At 36.4% G+C, this 23,515-nt stretch overlaps 2 protein-coding genes across 2 annotated transcripts in view; both read right to left on the reverse strand.

Moving 5' to 3' along the window:
* The window catches only part of LOC107286048 (vomeronasal type-2 receptor 26-like), a 62,562-nt gene extending 59,815 nt beyond the window's left edge, over nucleotides 1-2,747 (reverse strand). The window contains exon 1 of the mRNA XM_029283814.1: nucleotides 2,632-2,747. Within this exon, the coding sequence (XP_029139647.1) occupies nucleotides 2,632-2,747 (116 nt within the window). The remainder of the gene's footprint in view (nucleotides 1-2,631) is intronic.
* A 3,072-nt stretch (nucleotides 2,748-5,819) lies between these two features.
* LOC107286049 (vomeronasal type-2 receptor 26-like) lies at nucleotides 5,820-19,049 on the reverse strand. The gene is made up of 6 exons (XM_029283815.1): nucleotides 18,934-19,049; nucleotides 14,499-14,790; nucleotides 12,326-13,183; nucleotides 11,889-12,116; nucleotides 9,101-9,227; nucleotides 5,820-6,724 (listed from the first exon to the last, which is right to left on the reverse strand). Exons 1-6 carry the CDS (start codon nucleotides 19,047-19,049, stop codon nucleotides 5,820-5,822), a joined length of 2,526 nt encoding a protein of 841 aa, XP_029139648.1.
* Nucleotides 19,050-23,515: the final 4,466 nt, after the last annotated feature.

Raw genomic sequence — 23,515 nt, forward strand, 5'->3', positions numbered from 1 at the left:
GAAGGCGTCCTGGATCGCGGAGAATCCTCGGGGCTCCGGAGGAGTTCTCGCCTACATCGTCCATATAGGACGACTCGGGAACTCAACTCCTACCCCGGGCAGCTCACCTATCCCCTTATGCCCAGGGGAAAGGTATCAAGCCGTTTGACAGCTGATGCTGGCTGTCAAACCGGCTTTTACGCAAAACAGGCGGGACGCAGCAAACAGCTGCGACCGACGAAATCGCCTGCCACCGGAAGTCGCTCGCCTCTTTGGAGAGATTATTTACACTCAAGCTAATTTCTTCATTCACAAATAAGCATGTTTTGAGCACTTTTAACTGCAGTGTAATGCTATCAATTGAATGAATGAGTGAGTGAGTGAGTGAGTGAGTGAGTGAGTGAGTGAGTGAATGAATTAATTGTATGTTTGATAAATAGCTATGCCTATTACAGTTAGTCTTTAAGAGAAATACTTCATAAAAGTTAGCAAGATGATATTCTGACTATTGTATTTTTGTGTGCTAGAAATATATGGCAGAGTTTTGTGTACAACTAAGGACAGTTGTAAGAATTAGCTTTGCCCAGAATAGCCCCTTTCCTTTTTCATTATTGTGAATTTGGTTTGTATATTCACTTCCATGAAGAACTCTAAACAGGGAAAATCCTAAATTGAATTGAATTGAATATTAAAATGGCCATTGTTCCTGCAGAAATCATTGCAGGTCTTTTAAAAGCTCTTGGACTTTGAACTGTTTTGGACAGCCTTTCCCATACTTGATTTCATATTTCCATTTTATTTTATCCTGTCTTCTTTGCATTGTTGCATTACTTGTGTTTTTACTATTTATATTGTGAATTGTTTATATGTATATTTTCTACATAAGTCTCCAAGAGTAGTTTTTTTATTGTGGTGGCATAGAAATACATTTAATCCATAGATAAAAAAATATGTATTTATATATTTTCTACAGAAGCTGTACTTGATGTACACTGTACTTTCTTCCATAGTCATCTTTTCTTTTTTTTGTACTGAACTTGTGTACCCATCTCTAAAATAATGTCATGTACTTAATGAAAGTTTATTTGACTATATCTTTGTGAGACTAAATTATGCTAGAAGACATTTTGATATTTGGGCTATACTGTTCTAACATGACTGTGGAAACATTTCCAGGTCATTTAATCAGACTGCAAATTTTTCATGCATATTATAGTAGGTTCTTAGGTTAAAATTCTCTAGTTTCTCATCATCCTTCTTTAAAAAATGTGGGATAAGAGAATTTTAACAAAAAAGAAGGTATAATGTTATTTAGAAGAATTTCAATTTATACCTCTAGCTTATCAAATGAATTCTAGAAGTTCTAAAAAGTCAGGTATGCTCTGTTCCTTACCTGTGAGATCTTATAGATATCCAAGAGACTTGCAATATGAAAGGAAATTTTGGCATCTAATCCCTCCATCACTGAAATCAAATGATTCTGGATACCACAGATTTTTCATACTGTAGTAGTTTCTTTCCTTATGTTAAAATTCTCTAACTTATCATCATCCTTCTTTTTTAAAAAAAGTGGGGTAAGAGGATTTTAAAAGAGAAGAAGGTGCAATAATATTTAGAAGAATCCCAATTTTTGCCTCTTTGAAATTTGGAAGTTCTAAACAGTCAGGAATGCTTTCAATTTGATGTACTTTACCTGTGGGATCTTATAGATATCCAAGAGATTTGCAATGTCAATGGAGGTTTTGGCATCTAGTCCCCCAATTATTGAAGTCAGATGATTCTGGACACCACAGATGTAATTGGGAAAAAAGCTCTTCATATTGTAAATCAGTAACATTGTGGCATGGTATGTTTTCTGTGCATTGAAGTAACTGTCATAGATGTTGAAACCAAGAATGACATTGGATAAGATCTCTGAATTTTATTTATCTCCTTGACTGCAAATGCCAGGGCCACAATATTTTGGTAATATTTAGGAACTAACCTGAAATAGAAGATAAATTCAATGTCATACAAATATTTAAAAGTTGTTTTAAAGAAAATTGTAGTAATTATTTCATCTCATAATTCTCAGAATATTTATTTTTATAAGCATTTATATGAAACCAATGCAGTGAAGGTTTCATAAAGCAGTTATTTCATACAATATAATTTACAGAAGAGCTAGCAAACAGTATTTTGTATATGTCTACTTATTTACATAAAACATTAGCTTTACTGCAAATAACTATATCACCCATGCATTTATATTTTTCCTTTATTTTTGGAAATCATTCTGCGGTTCTGTGATATGGAAAAATATATTTACAATGTATTTAATAATAGTTATTCACATCATTAAAAGTATGAACAAATGCCACATTTTACTGCAATTATCTCAATGGTATATAAATCAAAAGGAAGAAAACTAAAAGGAAGAATTCTCAGAGAGGATGCAGATTAAACTTTGCCAGAGCTATCGATATAGAGCAGTAAAAATTTCACTGAAGTTTTCACCTTAATATTCTGGTCCAGACTTATTGGATAACATTGGATAACTGGCTGGAGAAAATAGTAAAATTTATACAAATCTCCAACAGATAGGCTAATTGAATTATGATCTGTAGCAGTTTATTCAGTTAGAAGACATGGAAATAAGCATAAAAGTCTTACACATGATCTTCAAGCAATGGTGGCGGTGGGACTTTGCTGAACTCTAGGGCACCATGCATGAAAGCAGCTAAAGTGACAATGCCATCCATGATGACATCACCTGACTGATAGTACATGTGATATGGATCATGAGGATTTTGAACTCTACATTTGATATTATCTGACTTAGAAAGTGGGAGATAAAATAATGCTAGTGAGAACGTGATTAAAGCTAACATTTTTGGAGAAAAGCCAAATCTTTCCTTGACATCTAAATTCTTCTTGCTTCTTTGATGACAACGATATTAGTATTCTGGTAACAAAACATATTGATATTGCAAACCTTAAAAAAGAGTAAGAAGTCTTCACAAACTATGCTGTATAAATGTACATGGAAAACATGAAAAAGATTGAGATGTTTATAATATTCTTCATGCTTCATCCTTGGACAATGAAATTCTGTCACAACATAAGCAAATTAACTACCATTCTTTCAAAACTAAATAGGTATGCAATTACTTCATGGTTCCCAAGAGAATTGAGGGAAACAAGTTTTGACTGATAGAAAAAATGTTTCTATGTTATTTGAAAAGAAGACACTTAAAATGAGCAAGGTTTATTTTTTAAAAAATAAAACACCCAAGACAATCCTGCCTCAAGTCTATGCGGCTTTTCACTGTTTTGTTGAACATGCTGTGCTAGGATGATGTTGCTGTAAGACAGCTTTCCTGCATGATCATGAATGTGACTCTAAAATTTGGACAGTACCATAGCTGATAGACCAGATGAATGAACTATAGGTCTTAGGATCTCTGATTTTACACTGACCTAAAATCCTTGTTACTCAAAAACCATGAAAGTTCTCTGGTCATTGTTGAATGGAATGGTGTGCTACTTTCAATACTGTCCAACTTTCTCATTGCACAGGCGCTGTTTGATATTTATTAATCTGAACAATTTATTTCTGTCATGTATTCTTAGAGTTCTGGACATACTGTAATACCAATAAAGAACAGATTGATTTTTTTTAAAAAAGTGAGACATGAAATTATTGATAAAAGGTAGGACTATTTAATATTAAAGGTAAACTTACAGCATCTGAAAGACACAAGTGAGGAATTCTGGATAGTTGTAAATAAGGAAAAGAAACTGACCCCCTCCGAAGAGTTTTTTAATATTTTTAGAAACCATAATATCAGAATGGGCATTAAAGTATTTTTAATGGATGATGTATGTTTTCTGGCTTGAATCATTAGGTTTTGTGAGGTTAACAAAGATCTTGGTTACAAGATCAGGCTCTACTTTCAATTACTCTTCGTCTCTCACATGAGCTGGATGTTTCAGGATTGTAGATTGCTGGCAATAGCCAGTTCTTTTTTTGTAAAAAAAAAAAAAAGTGCCAGAAGGTTCCATCCAAAAAAGGTGCCGGAACTCCGTTCTGGGCATTCTATGACAAAAAAAGCCTTGCAATTAGCTAATTTAGAAGACAAAAACAGGCCAACATATCAACACAAATAACTATAAGACTGCTTTGCCGAGACATATACTTTTACACACACATATGATAGAGATAGAACAAATTAGATACAAAAGAGACAGAAAAATATAGCTCAAATCAAAGAAAAAAAATCAGTGTTTTCTTAAATTATTTCAACTATATTAATATATCTCAACTTTCATTGTTAGAAATTATGCTTTCAGACTTTCACAATGTAAAGTATATTTAGGAAAATTAGAATTTTAGCCTTATCATTCAATGTTTACTTTAACTATCACATCCCTTTGAGAAAGGAATTCCAGATTGCATCACCCACCTTTGCTCACCTTGTCAGCTGATATATTAACCCACTAAATTCTGACAAATTTTGGAATCCTGGTTTTTAAGATTCAGGTTTTTTTAATGCCGCAAAGTGAATATCATAAATATTGGGCTACAGATATGCATAAAAATCTGATATCAACAAAATACCAAATTAAACATTGTAAATAAATCTGGATAGGGGGATGGTAAATGTTTTTTATGCAATATTATTATTCCCATTAACTTAGTTTTGATAAAGCTTGTTATTATTTTCAGAATATCTAGATCCATAAACTACTGAGACTTCCCAAGCTTGTGAAGATTTTCACATTATGTTTGTTCAGGATCACTGCCTCCATGGCCCACTGCAGATCGCCCAGGCAGCTCTGCAGCACCATGGCAACCACACCCTCCGCTCATACCTCGCAGCATCATCTGCATGCTATGGGGCGCGAGAGCAGAGTCTTGTCCCTGCTGCCCAGCTATGTCCTTGGTTGTGCTGCTCCGTGCGGGCCACGCCCGGGGGTGACTCTCCTCCAGGGGAGGTTGTTGCTGAAGAGGGGGCCACAGGGGGAGGCGGGGCTGGGGCGATGGCATGAGTGCCCACAGAGAGGGCTCTGAGTGCCGCCTCTGGCACGCATACCATAGGTTCTCCACCACTGGCCTATGTGGTGGGTTGGGTTAAAAGAGAGTGACTGGTCCAAAGATACCAAACTAGCTTTCATGGCTAAAGTGGGACTTGAGCTCATGGTTTCCTGCTTTCTGACTAGCTGAAGTGGTTAGAATGCAGTACTGCAGTTACTTCTGCTGATTTCTGGCTGCCAGCAGTTCGACAGTTTGAATCTTACTGGCTCAAGGTTGACTCAGCCTTCCATCCTTCTGAGGTCGGTAAAATGAGGACCCAGATTGTTGGGGGCAATAGCCTGACTCTGTAAACCTCTTAGAGAGGGCTGTAAAGCACTGTGAAGCGGTATATAAGTTTAAGTGCTATTGCTATTTCTCGCCTAATGTCTTAACTACTAACCAAACTGGCTTGGTACAATTATATCAATTCAACAAAAACTATGTAATATTTATTTTTATATCATAAAGAATGTTGAATAAGAATTGGTTGCACTTTCCTACTGTAAGAAATGAAATATAGTGTGAGAAAGTCCTGGCCAATTATTCAATTGCTATATATGGCCTAAAAACTATTTGATTGCTAATATAAGTTGAGGATTATCATTGTTATTCAAGACAACATATGTTCCTTTAGCTATAATGCCAGAAATAAGAATTAATCAAAAACGTTAAAATTTGTAGATGCTCATAAGAATGAATAATTCTCAATAGAATAATAAATCTACACTTGTTAAAGAAAACAAATGGATTGCCAAACTACAGCACAGGACATTATGAATCAAAATCAGAATTGTTTTCTCTTCATTAAATTTTCCCTGCTGTTCAACTCAGGCCTTAAAACAATTATATAGCATTTGGGAAGAAAGACGCAGCCCAGCAAACCAGCACTAGAGGCCAAGATGGAAAATATCTCCACTGCTACCATGTACTTCCCCTTGGTGCTCAAGTAGGTTGGAACAAAGGATATCCAAACACTGCAGAAGACTAACATGCTGAAGGTGATGAACTTGGCTTCATTGAAAGTATCAGGCAATTTCCTGGCCATGAAGGCAACTATGAAACTAATAATAGCCAAGAAGCCCAAATAGCTTAAGACACTGTAGAACATAGTTACAGAGCCTTGATTGCATTGCAGAATAATTTCTTCAACTACCGAATCCATGTCAGTGTCTGGGAATGGAGAAGAAGTTGTTAGCCATGTCATGCAAATACCTATTTGAATAAAAGAACAGGAAATGACAATAGAGTTGGACAGTTTCTTTCCCACAAACATTCTCATCTTGGATCCTGGCTTGGTGGCCAGGAAAGCCAGAACCACTGTGACGGTTTTTGCCAACACTGAAGAAACAGCCACTGCAAAGACAATCCCAAAAGTTGTTTGTTGCAGGAGACATACCATCTTCTCAGGATGACCAATAAATAGGAATGCAGAAAGGAAGCAGAGCAGGAGGGAGATGAGGAGAATGTAAGTGAGGTCTCGGTTATTGGCAATGATGATAGGAGTGTTGTGGTTCTTCACAAATATTCCAAGCACCATCACTGAGATCAAAGAAAACAAAAGGACAAAGAAGACTAAACTGATTCCCAAATGTTCCTTGTAAGACAAAAATGTCAATGTTTTAGGAATACAGGAATCCTGATTCTTATTTGGATAGCTTCCTTCTGGACATAAGTAACAATCATTTGTATCTGAAAAATAAAATCATTTCAAGACCATCTGTAGAATATAAAGTATATCAATAATATTATTTACATGTTTTAAAAATATTTAGAATGTTTTTATTCCTAATTCATTAAACAAGTATTAATCTATAGATTTCAACAATGCTCTAACCCTTTAAACAATTTGTTTAATGTCTGTGATATTATATTTTAATTTCAAAACTTTGAATAAGTAAATTATCTTTAGAATTCTAATTCTTTATATAATTCTCCACATAATCTATGCATTTGAACTGATTTGTCTTTAGCAAGCCCTAATACTACAATATATCAATGCAATAATTTGACTCTGAAAAATAAAATTATTTCAAGACCACTTCTAGAATATAAAGTAATTGCTTTACTTTATAATAATATTCTTTACATACAGTGCATTCAGAAAGTATTCAGACCACCCCCTTCACTTTTGTCAATTTTGTTATGCTGCAGTCAGATTCTACAGTTGTTGAAATTCATTTTTTTCTCATTAATCTACACTCAAAGTAGACAAAACAGAATTTTAGAAATGTCTGTAAATTTCTTAGAAAGAAAAAAAATGAAATATCAAATTGGGATAAGCATTTAGACCTGTTGCAACACTTGAATGTTAGCTCAGGTGCCTCCCAGTTGTCTTGATTGTTGCTGACATGTTTCTATACCTTGATTGGTAAATTTACCTGTAATAGATTAAATTGATTGGACATGATTTGGAAAGGCACACAGCTCTCTGTAGAAGGCCTCACTGCTGACAATGCATGCTGTAGCAGAGCAAAAGCCATGAGGTCAAAAGAACTGCCTGTACAGCTCAGAGACAGGATTATTGCAAGGGATAGATCTGGGGAGGGCCAGAATAAAATTTCTGCTGCACTGAATGTTCCTAAGAGCACAGTGGGCTCCATAATTCTCAAATGGAAGAGGTTTGGCACAACCAGGACTCTTCCAAGAGCTAGTTGCCTGGTCAAACTGATTGGGGGAGAGAAGGGCCTTAGTAAGAGATGTGATCAAGAACCCAATGGTCATGCTGACTGAGCTCCACAGATTCTGTGTGAGGATAGGACAGAGTTCCAGAAGGACAACTATCACTGCAGCCCTCCATTTATCTGGGCTTTATGGCAGAGTGGCTAGATGGAAGCCTCTCCTCAGTGCAAAATACACGAAACCCTGCTTGGAGTTTGCAAAAAAGCATCTGAAGGACTCTCAGATTATGAGGAACAAGATTCTTTGATATGATGAAACCAAGATCAAACCATTTGGCCTCAATTCTAAACGTTATGTCTGGAAGAAACCAGGCACCACTCATCACCTGCCCAATATCATTCCAACAGTGAAGCATCATGGTGGCAGCATCATGCTGTGCAGGTGTTTTTCAGCAGCAGGGACTCGGAGACTGGTCACGGTGGAGGGAAAGCTGAATGGAGCAAAGTACAGGGATATCCTCAATGAATACCTGTTCCATAGCACTCAGGACCTCAGACTGGGCCCAAGGTTCACTTTCCAATATGACAACGATCCTAAGTACACAGCCAAGACAACACAGGAATAGCAACTCTGTGAATATCCTAGAGCGGCATAGCCAGAGCCCTGATTTGAACACTATTGAACAGCTTTGGAGGGACCTGAAAATGGCTGTCCATCAACAGTCACCATCCAACCTGACTGAGCTTGAGAAGATTTGCAAGGAAGAATAGCAGAAAATCCTGCAATCCAGGTGTGCAAATCTTGTCGCATCATACCCAAGAAGATTCAAGGCTGTAATTGCTGCTAAAGGTGCTTCAATGAAGTATTGAGTGAAGGGTCTGAATACTTATATCAGTGTGATATTTCAGGTTTTTAAAAAAATAAATTTATAGACATTTCTAAAATTCTGTTTTCACATTGTCATATTAATGAGGGGGGAAAAAGAATTTCAGCAACCAGGTTGCAACATAACAAAATTGACAAAAATGAAGGGGGTCTGAATACTTTCTGAATGCACTGTATTTTAAGAATAAGTCATTCTTATTTCCAGTTCATTAAACACTTGAATATTAATCTGAATATTTCAAGAATGCTCTAACTCTTTAAACAATCTGTTTAATGGTAGTGATGTTGCATTTTAATTTCAAAACTTTTGTATGTAAAAAAGTCTTTAGAATTCTAATACTTTATATAATTATATAATTTGCCATATAATCTCTGCATTTGGACTAGATAGGATAATAATGGTTACCTGATTTGTCTTCAGCAAGCCCAATGCTACAGTATCTCAATCTCAATTTAAAATATTGCACAAAATACTGGGCAAAAAGAGCCTTCACATGTACAAGGTTGCATTTGGAAACTGTTACCATCAGATGAGATAAATCCCAACCTAACATTTCTTACCCTCCTTCTCTGAAATCTTTCCATCTGGGCATGGAATGCAGTCATAGCAACAAAATGATTCCCCTTCCTTTATTTTCTTGCTGGAACCAGGACGGCAACTTCCAGTGCATACTGAAACAGGCTGGGACTGAAGTACAAACAGACAAAGAACAATTCTATGTTATCAAATTAATCTGAGTTAGGGTATAATTAATAATAAGTTGTTAAATTAGTATGCTGCCCAACTCAACAGCTCATCAGCATCAAATAAAGAAATTACAATGAAGTTAGTATGCATTTAATTTACAAAGTTGTTTAAATGCTATAATCTACTTATGTAGACTATGCACAGTATTGTCTATTGAAAGGTGCATCAGATTTTCAGCCTTTCCAAATATGCATAACTGTTACTATGGCAATCTATTCCACTTTGCAGCTATTATTAAAGAGGAACTGCAGCAGCCATTCATGAAGTTGCTTCACTGATAATTTCTGGTTATATAAAAATGATGTTTAACCCAGCCTTATGGTTGATTCATCAATCATATGCCGGTCCCAAGCCTGGATAAATTGGGAGCATTAGGGAAATAATGGTGTACTATCTGTAAAATATCTCACCAGAACATTTTATGACAATATCTCACCAGAACACTCATGACTTAGATATGGATACCAACAATGGACCCTCCAGGCTAGATGGTAGTCTGCAATCTACTCGAGAAGAGCAAGGTCTAGTTTTTAGTAATCAGAGATTTTATGATGTTGGAGGAAAGCCTTGTGAGAAGATATGTGTCACACCAAAAGCCAAAGAGAATGAACAAGTGGCTATCTGATGATACCAACAATATAGCTGCTCAGCAAAGGGCTGCCAAATCCAAAGCTGATTATCAAAGGGCTGCCAAAGGTAATAAGGAAGAAGTTAAAGAACTGAATGCAATTTTCCAACCTGAAGTCAGGAAAGGAAAGTTGCCAGGAGTAAGACATGGCTGAATGGTTAAAACAACAACAAAAATAATCTTTAATCCATTATATGAAATGTATAAAAGTTCAGCAGTATACGTACTCTACTATAATGAGAAAACTGTAAGCACTATAGGTAGTCCTTGACCTACAAGCACTTGTTTTAATGAGTGTTTGAAGTTATGACAATGCTGACAAAAGTGACTTATACCCAGTCTTTGCACTTCCAGTGTCACAGCAAAAACTTAGTGATCAAAACTTAGGCACTTAGAAACCGGTACGTATTTATGATGATTGCAGTGTCCCACAATCACATGACCTCCAATACTGATCACCCAGCCAGATTCCAACAGGCAAAGTCAAATGTGGGAAGCTGTATTTGCTTAATGACTGTGTGTTTCATGTAATCACCATGGCAAAAAAGGTCATCAAATCAGGTGCAACTCACTTAACAACTGCCTCCCTTAGCAGGGGAAGTTCCAAACCCAGTTTGGTCCTATACTGAATTCTACCTGTAATCAATTAACCTCTAACTAGGTCACATGATCAGTCCTTTGTCAGGATGTCACACAATGCCGTTTTTATTTTCTTGCTGGAACCAGGATAACAATTTTTCTCTACTTACTGAAACAGTCTGGAACCAAATGCAGAAGCAAAAAAAGAACAATTTGAGACTAAAGAGTAACAAACTTGAAGATTCTGGGAAGCGCTTTGAACATGAAAAAAAAAATATGCATTCAATTAGCAAATTATTAATTGCTGACTTCTGGTTATATTGATACTTGTTGATTATTCACATAAATAGGCATTAAATTTCCTGCACTATCATATGCATAAAATTCTTACAACAGGATGTGTTAAGTTCTACTTTTCCGCTATTTTTTAAAGGTAAACTAGAATATGGTATTCATGAAGCTGCCACACTGGCCATATTCAGTTGTGTTAAAAATGATTTCCTAATCTATACATTGATTACATACAATGTACAAAGTTTCACTGATTTCACAATAAACTCTCTGAGTTTATTGGTATCATGAGATGAGTAGAAAAAAATCAGAATTTCTTTTTGGTACTCTTATGATCACTCTAAAAATCATTGTTCCATTAGTTCTGTTAAGCTTAACCTATTCTCCAAAATACCTGAGGGCAAGACAAGAAATAATGGATGGAAGATTATCAAAAAGAGATCCAACCTAGAATTAAGGAAAAATTTATGGAAGTGGAATGGCTTACCTCCAGAAGATGTGGGGGCTTGTCACTGGAGATTTTTAAGAAGAGTTTGGACAGGCATTTGTCTGGAATGGGATAGGGTCTTATAGTCAAGCAGGGGGTTGAACTAGAAGACCTCCAAGGTCCCTTCCAATTCTATTATTCTGTATTCTCAGAGAGTTATTTGGCAATTACTGGGCTTCACAGGCTTTGATTTTAATGCTTTCACAGCTTTTCATGTCAACTTTGCCAACGTCTCATTTTTTGCTAGTTTGCTTTTTCACTACAGGAAATTCAAGCAAGATGTTCTAAAGGGTGGGAGCTGTGGTAAAAAAGGCTCTTCTTCTGATGAAATTGCTTGGCTAATTGGGTCTGCAGTAGGCCCTTTCTGCCAACATGAGTTGGGCAGGCTAATCCCATTGGGAAAAGGCAGTTCCACATATATCATATCAAATATCTTCTTTCATCATATTAAATAATGAATTCATAAGAAACCCAACTAAAGCAATAACTTTGTAGACATTATTGGTTGCACTGTAGTATATGTTCTTATGTGATCAGGTCTGAGTTATTCATCTAGCCAAAAAAGTAGTGAGCTAAAAAGTAGATTTGGTATAAATTCCCAGAAGTAGTATCCCACCTGGTTAAACCAATTATGCCAAGTGATGACATCTTCATTTATGGTGAATATTTGATCTGAAAAAACTGCAGGGTTTACTCTCCCAACTTTAACTCTATTGAAAGACTGGTTGGAAGAAACAATCCAGTTCAGTATATCATATCCAGCTAGTAACTCTCCATTGTAGTCAATAGAAACCAGATCCCCAGCACTGTTATTAAAGGAGAGACCTTTTAAAAATGAGTGCAGCTAGATGGAAAAGAAAAGATCAAAGATTAGAAAGTGCTGTTTAATTCTGGAAGAGAAAAGTCTAAGAATCATGGCTGATCAAAAGAGAGAACCTGGTGTACATTCCAGAAATGAGAAAGATCAGAATTAATTCCTATAATTGATGTTATGGGGCTCATTTTTCTTTATACAAATAATGTTCTTCTTCAATATGATGCTCAGTTTGTTACCTGCCAGGAATCTTGCTTTTGAAGCTTCAATCTCCCTTTATTTGCCATTGGTTGCTGGGCAGATCTGGATGAAATCATGGCATGCAATGCATGGGCTATTGCATAGACAGAATTATAAACACTGTAGCTGTGACCAGTCATTCTGCTTTCAAAAAAGGTTACAGGAAGATCTTCCAGTTTCTCTCCTCCTGTGCAAATATCACCAGCTATCTCACCTATATTTGAAGTTTTAAATACACAGGCAAAGGATTGTTGCCAGTAATCCTTGATAAATCCATCTTCTGTCATGGAAGGATTTCTACTTTTAATAAATGTCTGGAATCCTGGTGGGTCATTGGCATGAATTGTGAAAGACAGAGCACCATTCATCATGTCAGTATTCCAATCTCTCTGATACACAAGTGAGTTTAGTTCCACCTGGGCTGTTAATATCCACACTTTACCTTTGGCAACATTTCTTATGTTTTCTTTGTTTGATAAATATGGTAGCCATCTTAGCCTTACCATAATATCAGCTTCTCCATAAAATATCAGAACATTAACATTGCTATCCATAATTTTATCATGTATTTCTGCACCGTGCTTGAACATGTTGTACATTTCATTAATATGTGTTAATTCTGAGAATCTCTCTATAAATGAAAAACAGATGTTGTGCTGGGAAAATAATGGAACAATAATGTCTATAACCCTTTCTCCATTATCATTATCCATGACAATAACCCCAATCCATGTCCACCTGAAATGGAGAAGCAAAGACAGAATCCCTTCATGTTGAAGTCTTTGCAGTGGGCTCATTTGGAAGAAAGAAAGTCCTGGTGTTTTATAATTCATGATGGGACCAGAGCCATAGATGAGCTGCATAAGGATTGAGAGCAAAGGTTGGAGAGAGTCGCATTTAATTTTTTATTTTCCAGTTTTTAAAACTGCTCATACATTTGTATAGCAAAACAAGAATACGAATGAGCAAAACACAGCATTGCTAAAGATAGAATGAAATGACAAAAAAGAGAAACAAAGCAAGGTTCAGTGTTAGAGAAATAGGAGGAGTCCAAACAAGTATTCTCTTTAATAGGAAAGAAGAGAAGAAAAAGGATGAAATATGGTATCATTCAAAAAATTCTGACTGCCTTTTCAAAAAATTTACACTCATGCTAATCTCTACATTCATACACACACAGACAGACACACACAAAACATGTTTTCAGCAATTTAAATGCAATGTTGCGCTATCAATTGAATCAAAGAATGAATGGTTGGATGAATGATTGATAATTAGGCCTTTTAGAGTTATGCTTTAAGAGAAATACTTCAAGAAATGTTAGCTAGATGATATTCTGACTACTCTATTTTTTGTATGCCAGAAATATGTGGGAGTTTTGTATACAACAGAACAGCCCCCTTTCCTTTTTGATATTATGAATTTGGTTTACAGATTCACCTCCATGAACACCTCAAAATAGGGAAAATCCTGAATTGAATTGACTCTTAAAGTGGCCCTTATTCCTGCAAAAATCTTTCTAAAGCTCTTGCACTTTGAACTATTTTGGACAGCCTTTTCTCCAACATGATTTCATATTTCCATTTTTCTTAACCCTTTCTTCTTTTTATTGTTGCATTACTTGTGTTTTTATTATTTATGTTGTGCAGGGTTTATATTGTATATTTTCTACATAAGCCTCCAAAAATAATTTTATTGTAGTGGCATAGAAATACATTTAATCCATAGATAAAATAATTATTCATATTTTTATAGAACTGTAATTGATGTACTCTGTACTTTCTTCCTTATTCATTTTTTCTGCAATCTCTTCATTATCTAGTTTGTGTACTCATCTCTAGAATAATGACATGTACATCACCAAAGTTTATTTAATAATATCTTTGTGAGACTAAATTATGCTGCTATTTGGTCTATAGAGTTCTCACATAGCTGTAGAAATATTTCCAGGTCATTTAATCTGAGTGCAAATTTTTCATTCATACCGTAGTAGTTTCTTTCCTTGGGTTTAAAATCTCTAACTTATCATCATCCTTCTTTTAAAAAAAAATGGGGTAAGAGGATTTAACAGAGAAGAAGGTACAATAATATTTAGAAAAATCCCAATTTTTGCCTCTTTGAAATTTAAAAGTTCTAAAAAGTCAGGTATGCTTTCAATTTGATGCACTTTACCTGTGGGATCTTATAAATATCCAAAAGATTTGCAATGTCAATGGAGGTTTTGGCATCTAGTCCCCCAATTATTGAAGTCAGATGATTCTGGATACCACAGATGTAATCGGGGGAAAAGCTCTTCATATTGTAAATTAGTAACATAATAGCATGGTATGTTTTCTGTGCATTGAAGTAACTGTCATAGATGTTGAAACCAAGAGTGACATTGGATAAGATCTCTGAGTTTTTATTGATCTCTTTGACTGTAAATGCCAGGGCCACAATATTTTGGTAATATTTAGGTATTAACCTGAAATAGAAGATACATTCAATGTCATATAAATATTTAAAAGTTTTTTTAACCCAAGAAGTAATTATTTCATCTCATGTTATAAGCCTCAGAATATTTATTTTTATTAGTATGTATATGAAACTAATGCAGCCAAGGTTTCATAAAGCAATTATTTCATACAATGAAATTACATGTCTACATGCAAAACATCAATTATACTGCAAATAACTACATCATCCATGCATTTGTATTTTATTTTTGGAAATCATTTTTGATTCTTTGATATGGAATAATATATTCCTTTCAGCTTATATTATTTCATATCAAAGAACCAAAACTGATTTCCAAAAATAAAATACAAATGCATGGATGATGCAGTTATTTGCAGTAAAATTGATGTTTTGCATAAATATGTAGACATGATGCAAGAAAGCAAAATGGCTGTCTGAGGAAGCTTTGCAAATAGCTGAGGAAAGAAGGGAAGCAAAAGGCAAGAGAGAAAGACACACCCAATTGAATGCAGAATTCCAGAGAATAGCTAGAAGAGATAAGAATACCTTCTTAAATGAACAGTGGAAAGAAATAGAAGAAAACAATAGAATAGGGAGGACCAGAGGTCTCTTCAAGAAAATTGGAGACATGAAGGGAATGTTTCATGCAAAGACGGGCATGATAAAGGACCAAAATGGCAGGGACCTAACAGAGGCAGAAGAGATTAAGAGGTGGCAAAATTACACAGAAGAACTATACAAGAACGAGCTTAGCGTCCCTGATAAACATGATGGGGTGGTCACTGACCTCGAGCCAGACATCCTAGAATATGAAGTGAAATGGGCCTTAGGAAATCTGAGCAACAACAAAGCTAGTGGAAGTGACAGTATTCCAGCTGAGCTATTCAAAATCTTAAAAGACAATGCAGTAAAAGTGCTACACTCAATTTGCCAGCAAATTTGGAAAACTCAACAGTGGCCACAGGATTGGAAAAGGTCAGTTTACATTCCAATTCCAAAGAAAGGCAATGCCAAAGAATGTTCAAACTATCGCACCATTGCACTCATTTCACATGCTAGTAAAGTCATGCTTAAAATCCTACAAGCTAGACTCCAGCAGTATGTGGATCGAGAACTACCAGAAGTACAGGCAGGATTTTGAAGAGGCAGAGGAACTAGAGATCAAATTGCCAAAATACGCTGGATCATGGAGAAAGCTAGGGAGTTCCAGAAAAACATCTACTTCTGCTTCATTGACTATGCTAAAGCCTTTGATTGTATGGATCACAACAAATTGTGGCAAGTTCTTAAAGAGATGGGAGTACCAGATCATCTTATTGTCTCTTGAGAAACCTATATGCGGGTCAAGAAGCAACAGTGAGAACTGGACACGGAATCACTGATTGGTTCAAAATTGAGAAAGGAGTCCCGCAAGGCTGTATTCTGTTGCCCTGCCTATTTAACTTATATGCAGAGCACATCTAGCAGGGCTAGATGAATCAAAAGTTGGAATTAAGATTGCTGGGAGAAATATCAAGAACCTAAGATATACAGATGATACCACTCTAATGGCAGAAAGTAAAGAGGAACTAAAGAGCCTCTTGGTGTGGATGAAGAAGGATAGTGCAAAAGTTGGCTTGAAACTCAACATTAAGAAAACCAAGATCATGGCATCCAGCCCTCTCAATTCCTGGCAAATAGATGGGGAAGAAATGGAGGTAGTGACAGATTTTATTTTCCTGGGCTCCAAGATCACCACAGATGGGGACTGCAGCCAAGAAATTAAAATACTCTTGCTCCTGGGGAGGAAAGCTATAGCAAATCTAGACAGCATACTAAAAAGCAGAGACATCACCCTGCTAACAAAAGTATGTATAGTCAAGGCCATGGTTTTTCCAATTGCAATGTATGGCTGTGAAAATTGGACCATAAGAAAGGCTGTGTGCCAAAGAATTGAGGCCTTTGAACTATGGTGCTGGAGAAGACTCCTGTGAGTACCATGGACTGCAAGGTGATCAAACCAGTCAGTCCTAGAGGAGATCAACCCTGACTGCTCTTTAGAAAGCCAGATCCTGAAGTTGAAACTCAAATACTTTGGCCACCTAATGAGAAGGAAGGACTCACTGGAGAAGAGCCTAATGCTGGGAAAGATTGAGGGCAATAGAAGAAGGGGACGACAGAGAATGATGTGGCTGGATGGAGTCACTGAAGCAGTAGGAGTGACTTAAATGGACTCCAGAAGATGGTAGAGGACAGGAAGGCCTGGAGGAACATTGTCCATGGGGTTGCGATGGGTCAGATACGACTTCACAACTAACAACAACAACAAATATATTCCTATGATGTGACTTTCTTCTTCACCTGCATTCCAACAACTGAAGATGTAATGAAGAAAAGACTGTTACCTCAGGTAACAGAACCAACCTCAGGCCAGACCACATATGTGCCATGATGTACCTCTACCTGACACTACCTATTTAAAATACAATGAATATTTCTACAGATAGAAACACGGCTGTGCCATGGTTTTACCTATGTCCCCCATTGTGATGAATCTCTAGATGGAAGAGGTAGAAACCAAAGCCCTAAACTCCTTCACAGGAATTCCACCCACTCATTGATATAGGTATGTGGATAATACTTGGGTGAACATCAAAACACAGGAATTGGAAGTGTTCACCAAACATATCAAATCTGTGGACAGATACATCAAATTCACATGGGAAGATGTTAAGGAAAATAGTCTAGCCTTCCTGGACTGTGCAATATACATTAAGGAAGACAGAAGCCTTAACACTGAAGTTTAGAGAAAAACCCCACACACAAATCAATATTTTGATTTTCACCACCCACTGGAGCACAAAAGGGAGTTATCAGAACCCTACACTGCTGAGCTGAAAGCCTGCCTACCAGCAAAGATAGGAAAGAAAAACAATTAAAACACATCAGGGAAGCCCTCAGAATGTGTGGCTATCCCAAGTGGGCCTTCATCAAATTCCAAAAAAGACCCAGCAGGAGCTCCTCCATAACAGACAAAGGAGAGAACAATAAACAAAGCAATGTTGTAATTCCATACATTGCAGGAATATCTGAAAAGCTCAGGAGGTTCTTCAGCTAATACAACATACATGCACACTTTAAACCCAAGAATATACTAAAGCAGAAGCTTGTCCACCCCAAGGAAAAAACACCCAGACATAAACGGAGCAATGTGGTATATGGAGTACAGTGCAGTGAGACATGTGCAAATCTGTACATTGGCAAAACAAAACAACCACTTCATGAATGCATGGCATAACATAGGAGAACAAACCCATCAGGACAAGATTCAGCAGTCCATCTGCATTTAAAAGACAAAGGCCACTCTTTTGAAGACAGCAAAGTCCACATTTTGGAAAGAGAGGATCACTGGTTTGAAAGAGGGGTCAAAGAGGCCATCTATGTCAAAACTGAACAATCTTCTCTCAACAGATGGGGAGGTACATCATCTATCTCCAGCCTACAACACAGTCCTTTCAGCAGTTCCAAGAAGGCTCCATACCCATTTGCACTGTAACCCTGATGACACAGATAAACCTCCAAGTGGCCTCAATGACACTCTAAAACAATGCAAATTACCAGCTGTCTTTCCATCCCCCATCATCCAGTCAGAGCTGAAGAAGCTTCTTGGATGAGAAGCAAAAAGTCTTCAAAGAAAAACAAGGAAGTCCAGTTGCCTCTTGAAAAAGGACCTTTGGGACAACCGTGATCTGGATGACTGAGAAGCTCCATAGACAAATATATTCATCATGCATCTTAATAACAGCTGTTTACAGTACATCTTTAAAAGTATGAACAAATGCCACATTTTATTACAATTATCTCAATGGTGTATAAATCAAGAGGAAGATAACCATGAGGAAAAATGTGTAAAAATCTCAGAGAAGATGCAGACTATTAATATTTACCAAACCTATATATATAGAAAACAGTAAATATTTCAATGACATTTTCTCATTAATATTCTGACCCAGATTTATCATTAAACATTGATTAACTGGCTAGGAAAAGTAGTAAAAATTATACAAATCTCCAATGCTTTGATACAATTTTAAGCAGAGAGACTAATTGAATTATGATCTTTAGGAGTTTATACAGTTAAAATACATGAAATTAAGCACAAAATCCTTACATAAGTTCTTCAAGCAATGGAGGTGGCGGGACTTTGCTGAACTCGATGGCAGCATGCAGGAAAGCAGCTAGAGTGACAATCCCACCCACGATGACATCACCTGACTGATAGTACATATGATATGGATCATGAGGACTTTGAACTCTACATTTGATGTCATGAGACTTAGAAAGTGGGAGATTAAATAATACTAGTGAGATGATTATTAAAGCTAACATTATTGGAGAAAAGCCATATCTTTCCTTGACACCTAAATTCTTCTTGCTTCTTTGATGACAGTGCTATTAGTATTCGGGTAAAAGGTGGTAATAAAGCAAACCTTAGAAAAGAGAAAGAAGCTTCTGCAGACTGTGCTGTATAATTGTAGTGTTTTTATTCTGCCTAACATGAAAAAAGTTGAGATATTTATAATATTCTTCATGCTTTATTCTTGGACACTAAAATTCTGTCTTTGGTTGAAATAAACAAATTAATAACCATCCTTTCAAAATTAAATAGGTTTGCTATTACTTGGATCCCAGGAGAATTGCACAAAATATGTTTTGACTCATAGAAAAAATGTTTTTATCTCATTTGAAAAGAAAAAACCCCACAATGAACAAGATTTTTTTTTTAAAAAAAAAACAGCAACATCCTAGACAATCCTCCATCAAGCTTGTGCTCTGTAGAGAGGTCAGTTGCAACATCATCCTAGTACATGTTGTACTAGGATGATGTTGCTGTAACATTGCTGTCCTGCATGATCATGAATGTGACTCTAATATTTGGACCATAGCATAGCTGATAGATGATATGAATAAACTGTAGAATGGAAGCTGATAGTCCTAATTGCAGCCCACTTCCATCTCCTTTCATAGACCTAATGATCTGCTGATTGCAGACAGACTCCCAAAACCTTGTTCCCCCAAATTCATGCAAGTGCTCTGGTCATTCTTGAATGGGACGTTGTTCTGTTTTCAATACTGCCCAACTTTCTCATTGCACATGGCATGGTTTATTATTTATTAATTTGAAATATTTATCTCACCAGCTCAAGGTTGTCTCAGCCTTCCATCCTTTTGAGGTTGGCAAAATGAGGACCCAGATTGTTGGGAGCAATATGCTGACTCTGTAAATCTGCTTAGAAAGGGCAATATATAAGTCTAAGCGCTATTGCTATCTATCACATGAGTTGGCTGTTTTAGGATTGTAGATTGCTGGCAATCCCATGTAAATTTTTTACTGTTAATTAGAAGACAAAAACAGGTCAACATATCAAGATAGTTAACTGCTTTGCTGAGAGCTGAGAAATACACTTCTACACACACACACACACACACACACACACACACACACACACACACACACATAATAGAAATAGAACAAATTAGGTTCAAAATAGACACAAAAGAGCTGTTCCAGTCAAAGAAAGAAGTAACTTAGTATTTGCTTAAATTATTTCAAATATATTAATATAGCTCAACTTTCATTGACAGAAACCTCCTTTGAGACTTTCACAGCAGAAATTACATTTAGGAAAATTAGGATTTCAGTCTTATCATTGAAAATTTAACCATCACATCCCTTTGAGAAAGGAATTGCATCATCCTCCTTTACTCACCTTGTCAGATAATATATTAATCCACTAAATTCTGGCAAATTCTGGAATCCTGGTTTTTAGGATTCAGTTTCTTTAATATTTCCAAGTGAATATCATAAATACAGGTATGTATATGTAATTCTACAGATATATGTAACCCTTTCAGCCATAAAAATCTGACATCATCAACTTATATGGGGCTGAATGCCATATGATTGCTAATATATGTTAAGGATGATCATTGTTAGTCAAGACAGCATATATCCCTTTGACTATATTGCCAGGAATAAGAACTAAACAAAACCTTAAGAACTTGGGGATACTGATAAGAATGAATAGCCTTCAATAGAATAATAAATTTACACTTGATAAAGAAAACAGATAGATTGCCAATATGTGTTACTTATAAAAAAAATAATTTATTCTTTCCCCCCAAGACAGAGCCAGAAAAAGAAGAGTTTTCAGCAACTTGGTCAACATTTTTGAAAATATTGTTTGTTTTTATAATTTATACCATTTTTGAGAATTTCCATACCCACTTTTTTCTTAATAGTATTGTATGAATATGAAAATTACTATCTTTAATTTAATAAAAGAAATATTTTAAACATTATACCCAGTGGTAGGATTCAAATATGTGAACAACCGGTTCTCTGTGTGGAAGTCTGTTCTGGGCCTGGGCAACAAAAAATTAGTTACCGGTTCTGCCGAACTGGTGCAAACCAGCTGAATCCCACCATTGATTATACCCCCACTGCATGCAAATGGCTATGTCTATGCAAGTCCTTTGGGTGTAGTGCTTTGGACAATGAAGCATAAGTGGGAGAAACTTTTTTTCTAATTATTAAGTCTATCATTTAGAAAGAACATTTATTATTGAAATAATCAGTAACAAAAAAATTATTCTTTACATCATCTTTCCCCAACCTTTTGACCTACACATGAAAGACACCTAAAATATACAGCCCAACATATTTTACCAGAATAAAGAAACAATTCTACTTTGATCATCTTCACATTGTGTATATGAGAATGTCTCATTTCTCTCCCAGGTCTGGTTTCCATTACAAAGATACGATTTTGATTTGTTGTATATTAGCCAATTCTCTTATTTGCACAGTAGCAGACAGCCTAATACCATATTAATTCCCCCAAATATCTGCATTGACTCCCCAGATAGATGATCAAATGTAAGTTATCTTCAGTTTTCTTAAGATGTGCCTGAAAGTCTAATAGATAGATAGATAGATAGATAGATAGATAGATAGATAGATAGATAGATAGATAGATAGATAGATAGATAGATAGATAGATAGATAGATAGATAGATAGATAGATAGATAGTGAACCTCTATCAGTTTTTTAAAGAGGAAATTTGAGTCAGGCGTTTCAATCAATGCCATGAGAATCAGAAATGAGTGTGAGCGGTCTTGCCTTATTGGCAGAACAAAATTTTGAGTATTCATTATCAAAGTCTGATCTTCACAACAAAGGATGTGGAAATCTATATTGACTTGAACAAATAAGATCTCCAGAAACAATTGTTGATGCTCACCAAGCTGGAAAAGTTCAGTCAGCAGATCATGTACAAATTAAAGTATTCAGTATGATTGTTACCATTCCCAGGAATGGATCACACCATGATTAAAGACTTCTCCCTCATTGGTGAAAGTCAGTGTTTATACGACCACCATCAATGGTGTGCATGAAATGGTTGCAAGGAAAAAGCTATTACTCTCCAAAAAGAACATTGCAATCTGCATATAGTGTAGTTTACAAAATCCCAAATGGGTAAGATAAAAGACTATTGGAAAATTGTTTTGTGGGTGGATTAGAACAAAATAGAACTTTTAGGTTTGAATTAGAAGTGCTAGTTTGGTGAAAGGGAAACACTGTATTTCAGCATAAAAATTTTATCCCGTTTGTGAAAGATAATGGTGGCAGTAATGAAGTTTGTGTCTGCTTTCTGGATCAGATCAGGACACCTTACCAATATTGATGGAATTACAAATTCTTAATTTTATTGTACCAGTAAGAGAGAGAAGGGGAGGGGGGAGAGGCTTCTCCCCCTGACCAGGCACGAAAAAGGTAAGAATTTACTTCTTTTCTTTTTCTTATTTGTTCCCCAACTCAGGTGTGTGTGTGTGTGTGTGTGTGTGTGTGTGTGTGTGTGAGGGAGGGAGGGAGATGGCAAAGGCTTTCAGGCCTGAAAAAAAGGTGAGAATTTATCTGTTTTGTTTTCTGTTTCTTATTTGCCCCTCAACTCAGGAATATATGAAGCAGGGAGGGAGAGGGCAAAGGTTTCTCCCTGATCAGGCCTGGAAAAAATTGCCTATTTTGTTTTCTTTTTATTTGCTCCCCTACTCAAGAATGTGTGTGTTGGAGATGGTGGGGTCACATGAGAGCTGAAATCAGCCCAAAAGTGTTTTATTATTTAACAACATTGTGACACCACAAAACAAGAGTTGTTTAGCAAGATTTACCTTCACTGAGAACAGGTGACAACTGCTTTTTGAAAAAGCTTCTCTTCAAACTGCAGGTTTATCAAATACCCAGTCAGTATTTTGTAAGGATCTCTATATGATGATGGTTACTTCAAGTATTCCCTTAAGTAAATTAGGTAGTGGTAGCCTCAGGCATGCATTGGGAAAGTACACCAGTCACCTGTTTCCTAATGAATCAATTGTAAGGAAAAATTACATCTCTGACTGCTATGAAGATGTGTTAGGAAAGATAAGATCTGCTATTGGCAACAATAAGATATAGGTTTCAGTTGACGAAATAAGTGAAGACCCGCTCCAGTCGGGCTTCAGGCCGGGATACAGCACGGAAACGGCATTGGTCACATTGGTGAACGATCTCTGGAGGGCCCGGGACAGGGGTTATTCCTCTGTCCTAGTTCTTTTGGACCTCTCAGCGGCTTTTGATACTGTGGACCATGGTATCATGCTGCGGCGTCTGGTGGAGTTGGGAGTGGGAGGCACCGTTATGCGGTGGTTCTCC

Source organism: Protobothrops mucrosquamatus, unplaced genomic scaffold (genome assembly GCF_001527695.2).
Source record: "Protobothrops mucrosquamatus isolate PMUCROS unplaced genomic scaffold, P.Mucros_1.0 scaffold239, whole genome shotgun sequence".
In the NCBI taxonomy this organism is placed as follows: domain Eukaryota; kingdom Metazoa; phylum Chordata; class Lepidosauria; order Squamata; family Viperidae; genus Protobothrops; species Protobothrops mucrosquamatus.

What these genes read in the sequence shown, in the direction of transcription:
- LOC107286049 (XM_029283815.1), bottom strand. Translation starts at nt 19,049, where the DNA reads ATGTACTATCAGTCAGGTGATGTCATCGTGGGTGGGATTGTCACTCTA. An exon ending in CCATTGCTTGAAGAACTTAT is followed by an intron (nt 14,791 to 18,933) that starts GTAAGGATTTTG and finishes CTTCTATTTCAG; the next exon opens with GTTAATACCTAAATATTACC. An exon ending in GGCATAATTGGTTTAACCAG is followed by an intron (nt 9,228 to 11,888) that starts GTGGGATACTAC and finishes TTTGTACTTCAG; the next exon opens with TCCCAGCCTGTTTCAGTATG.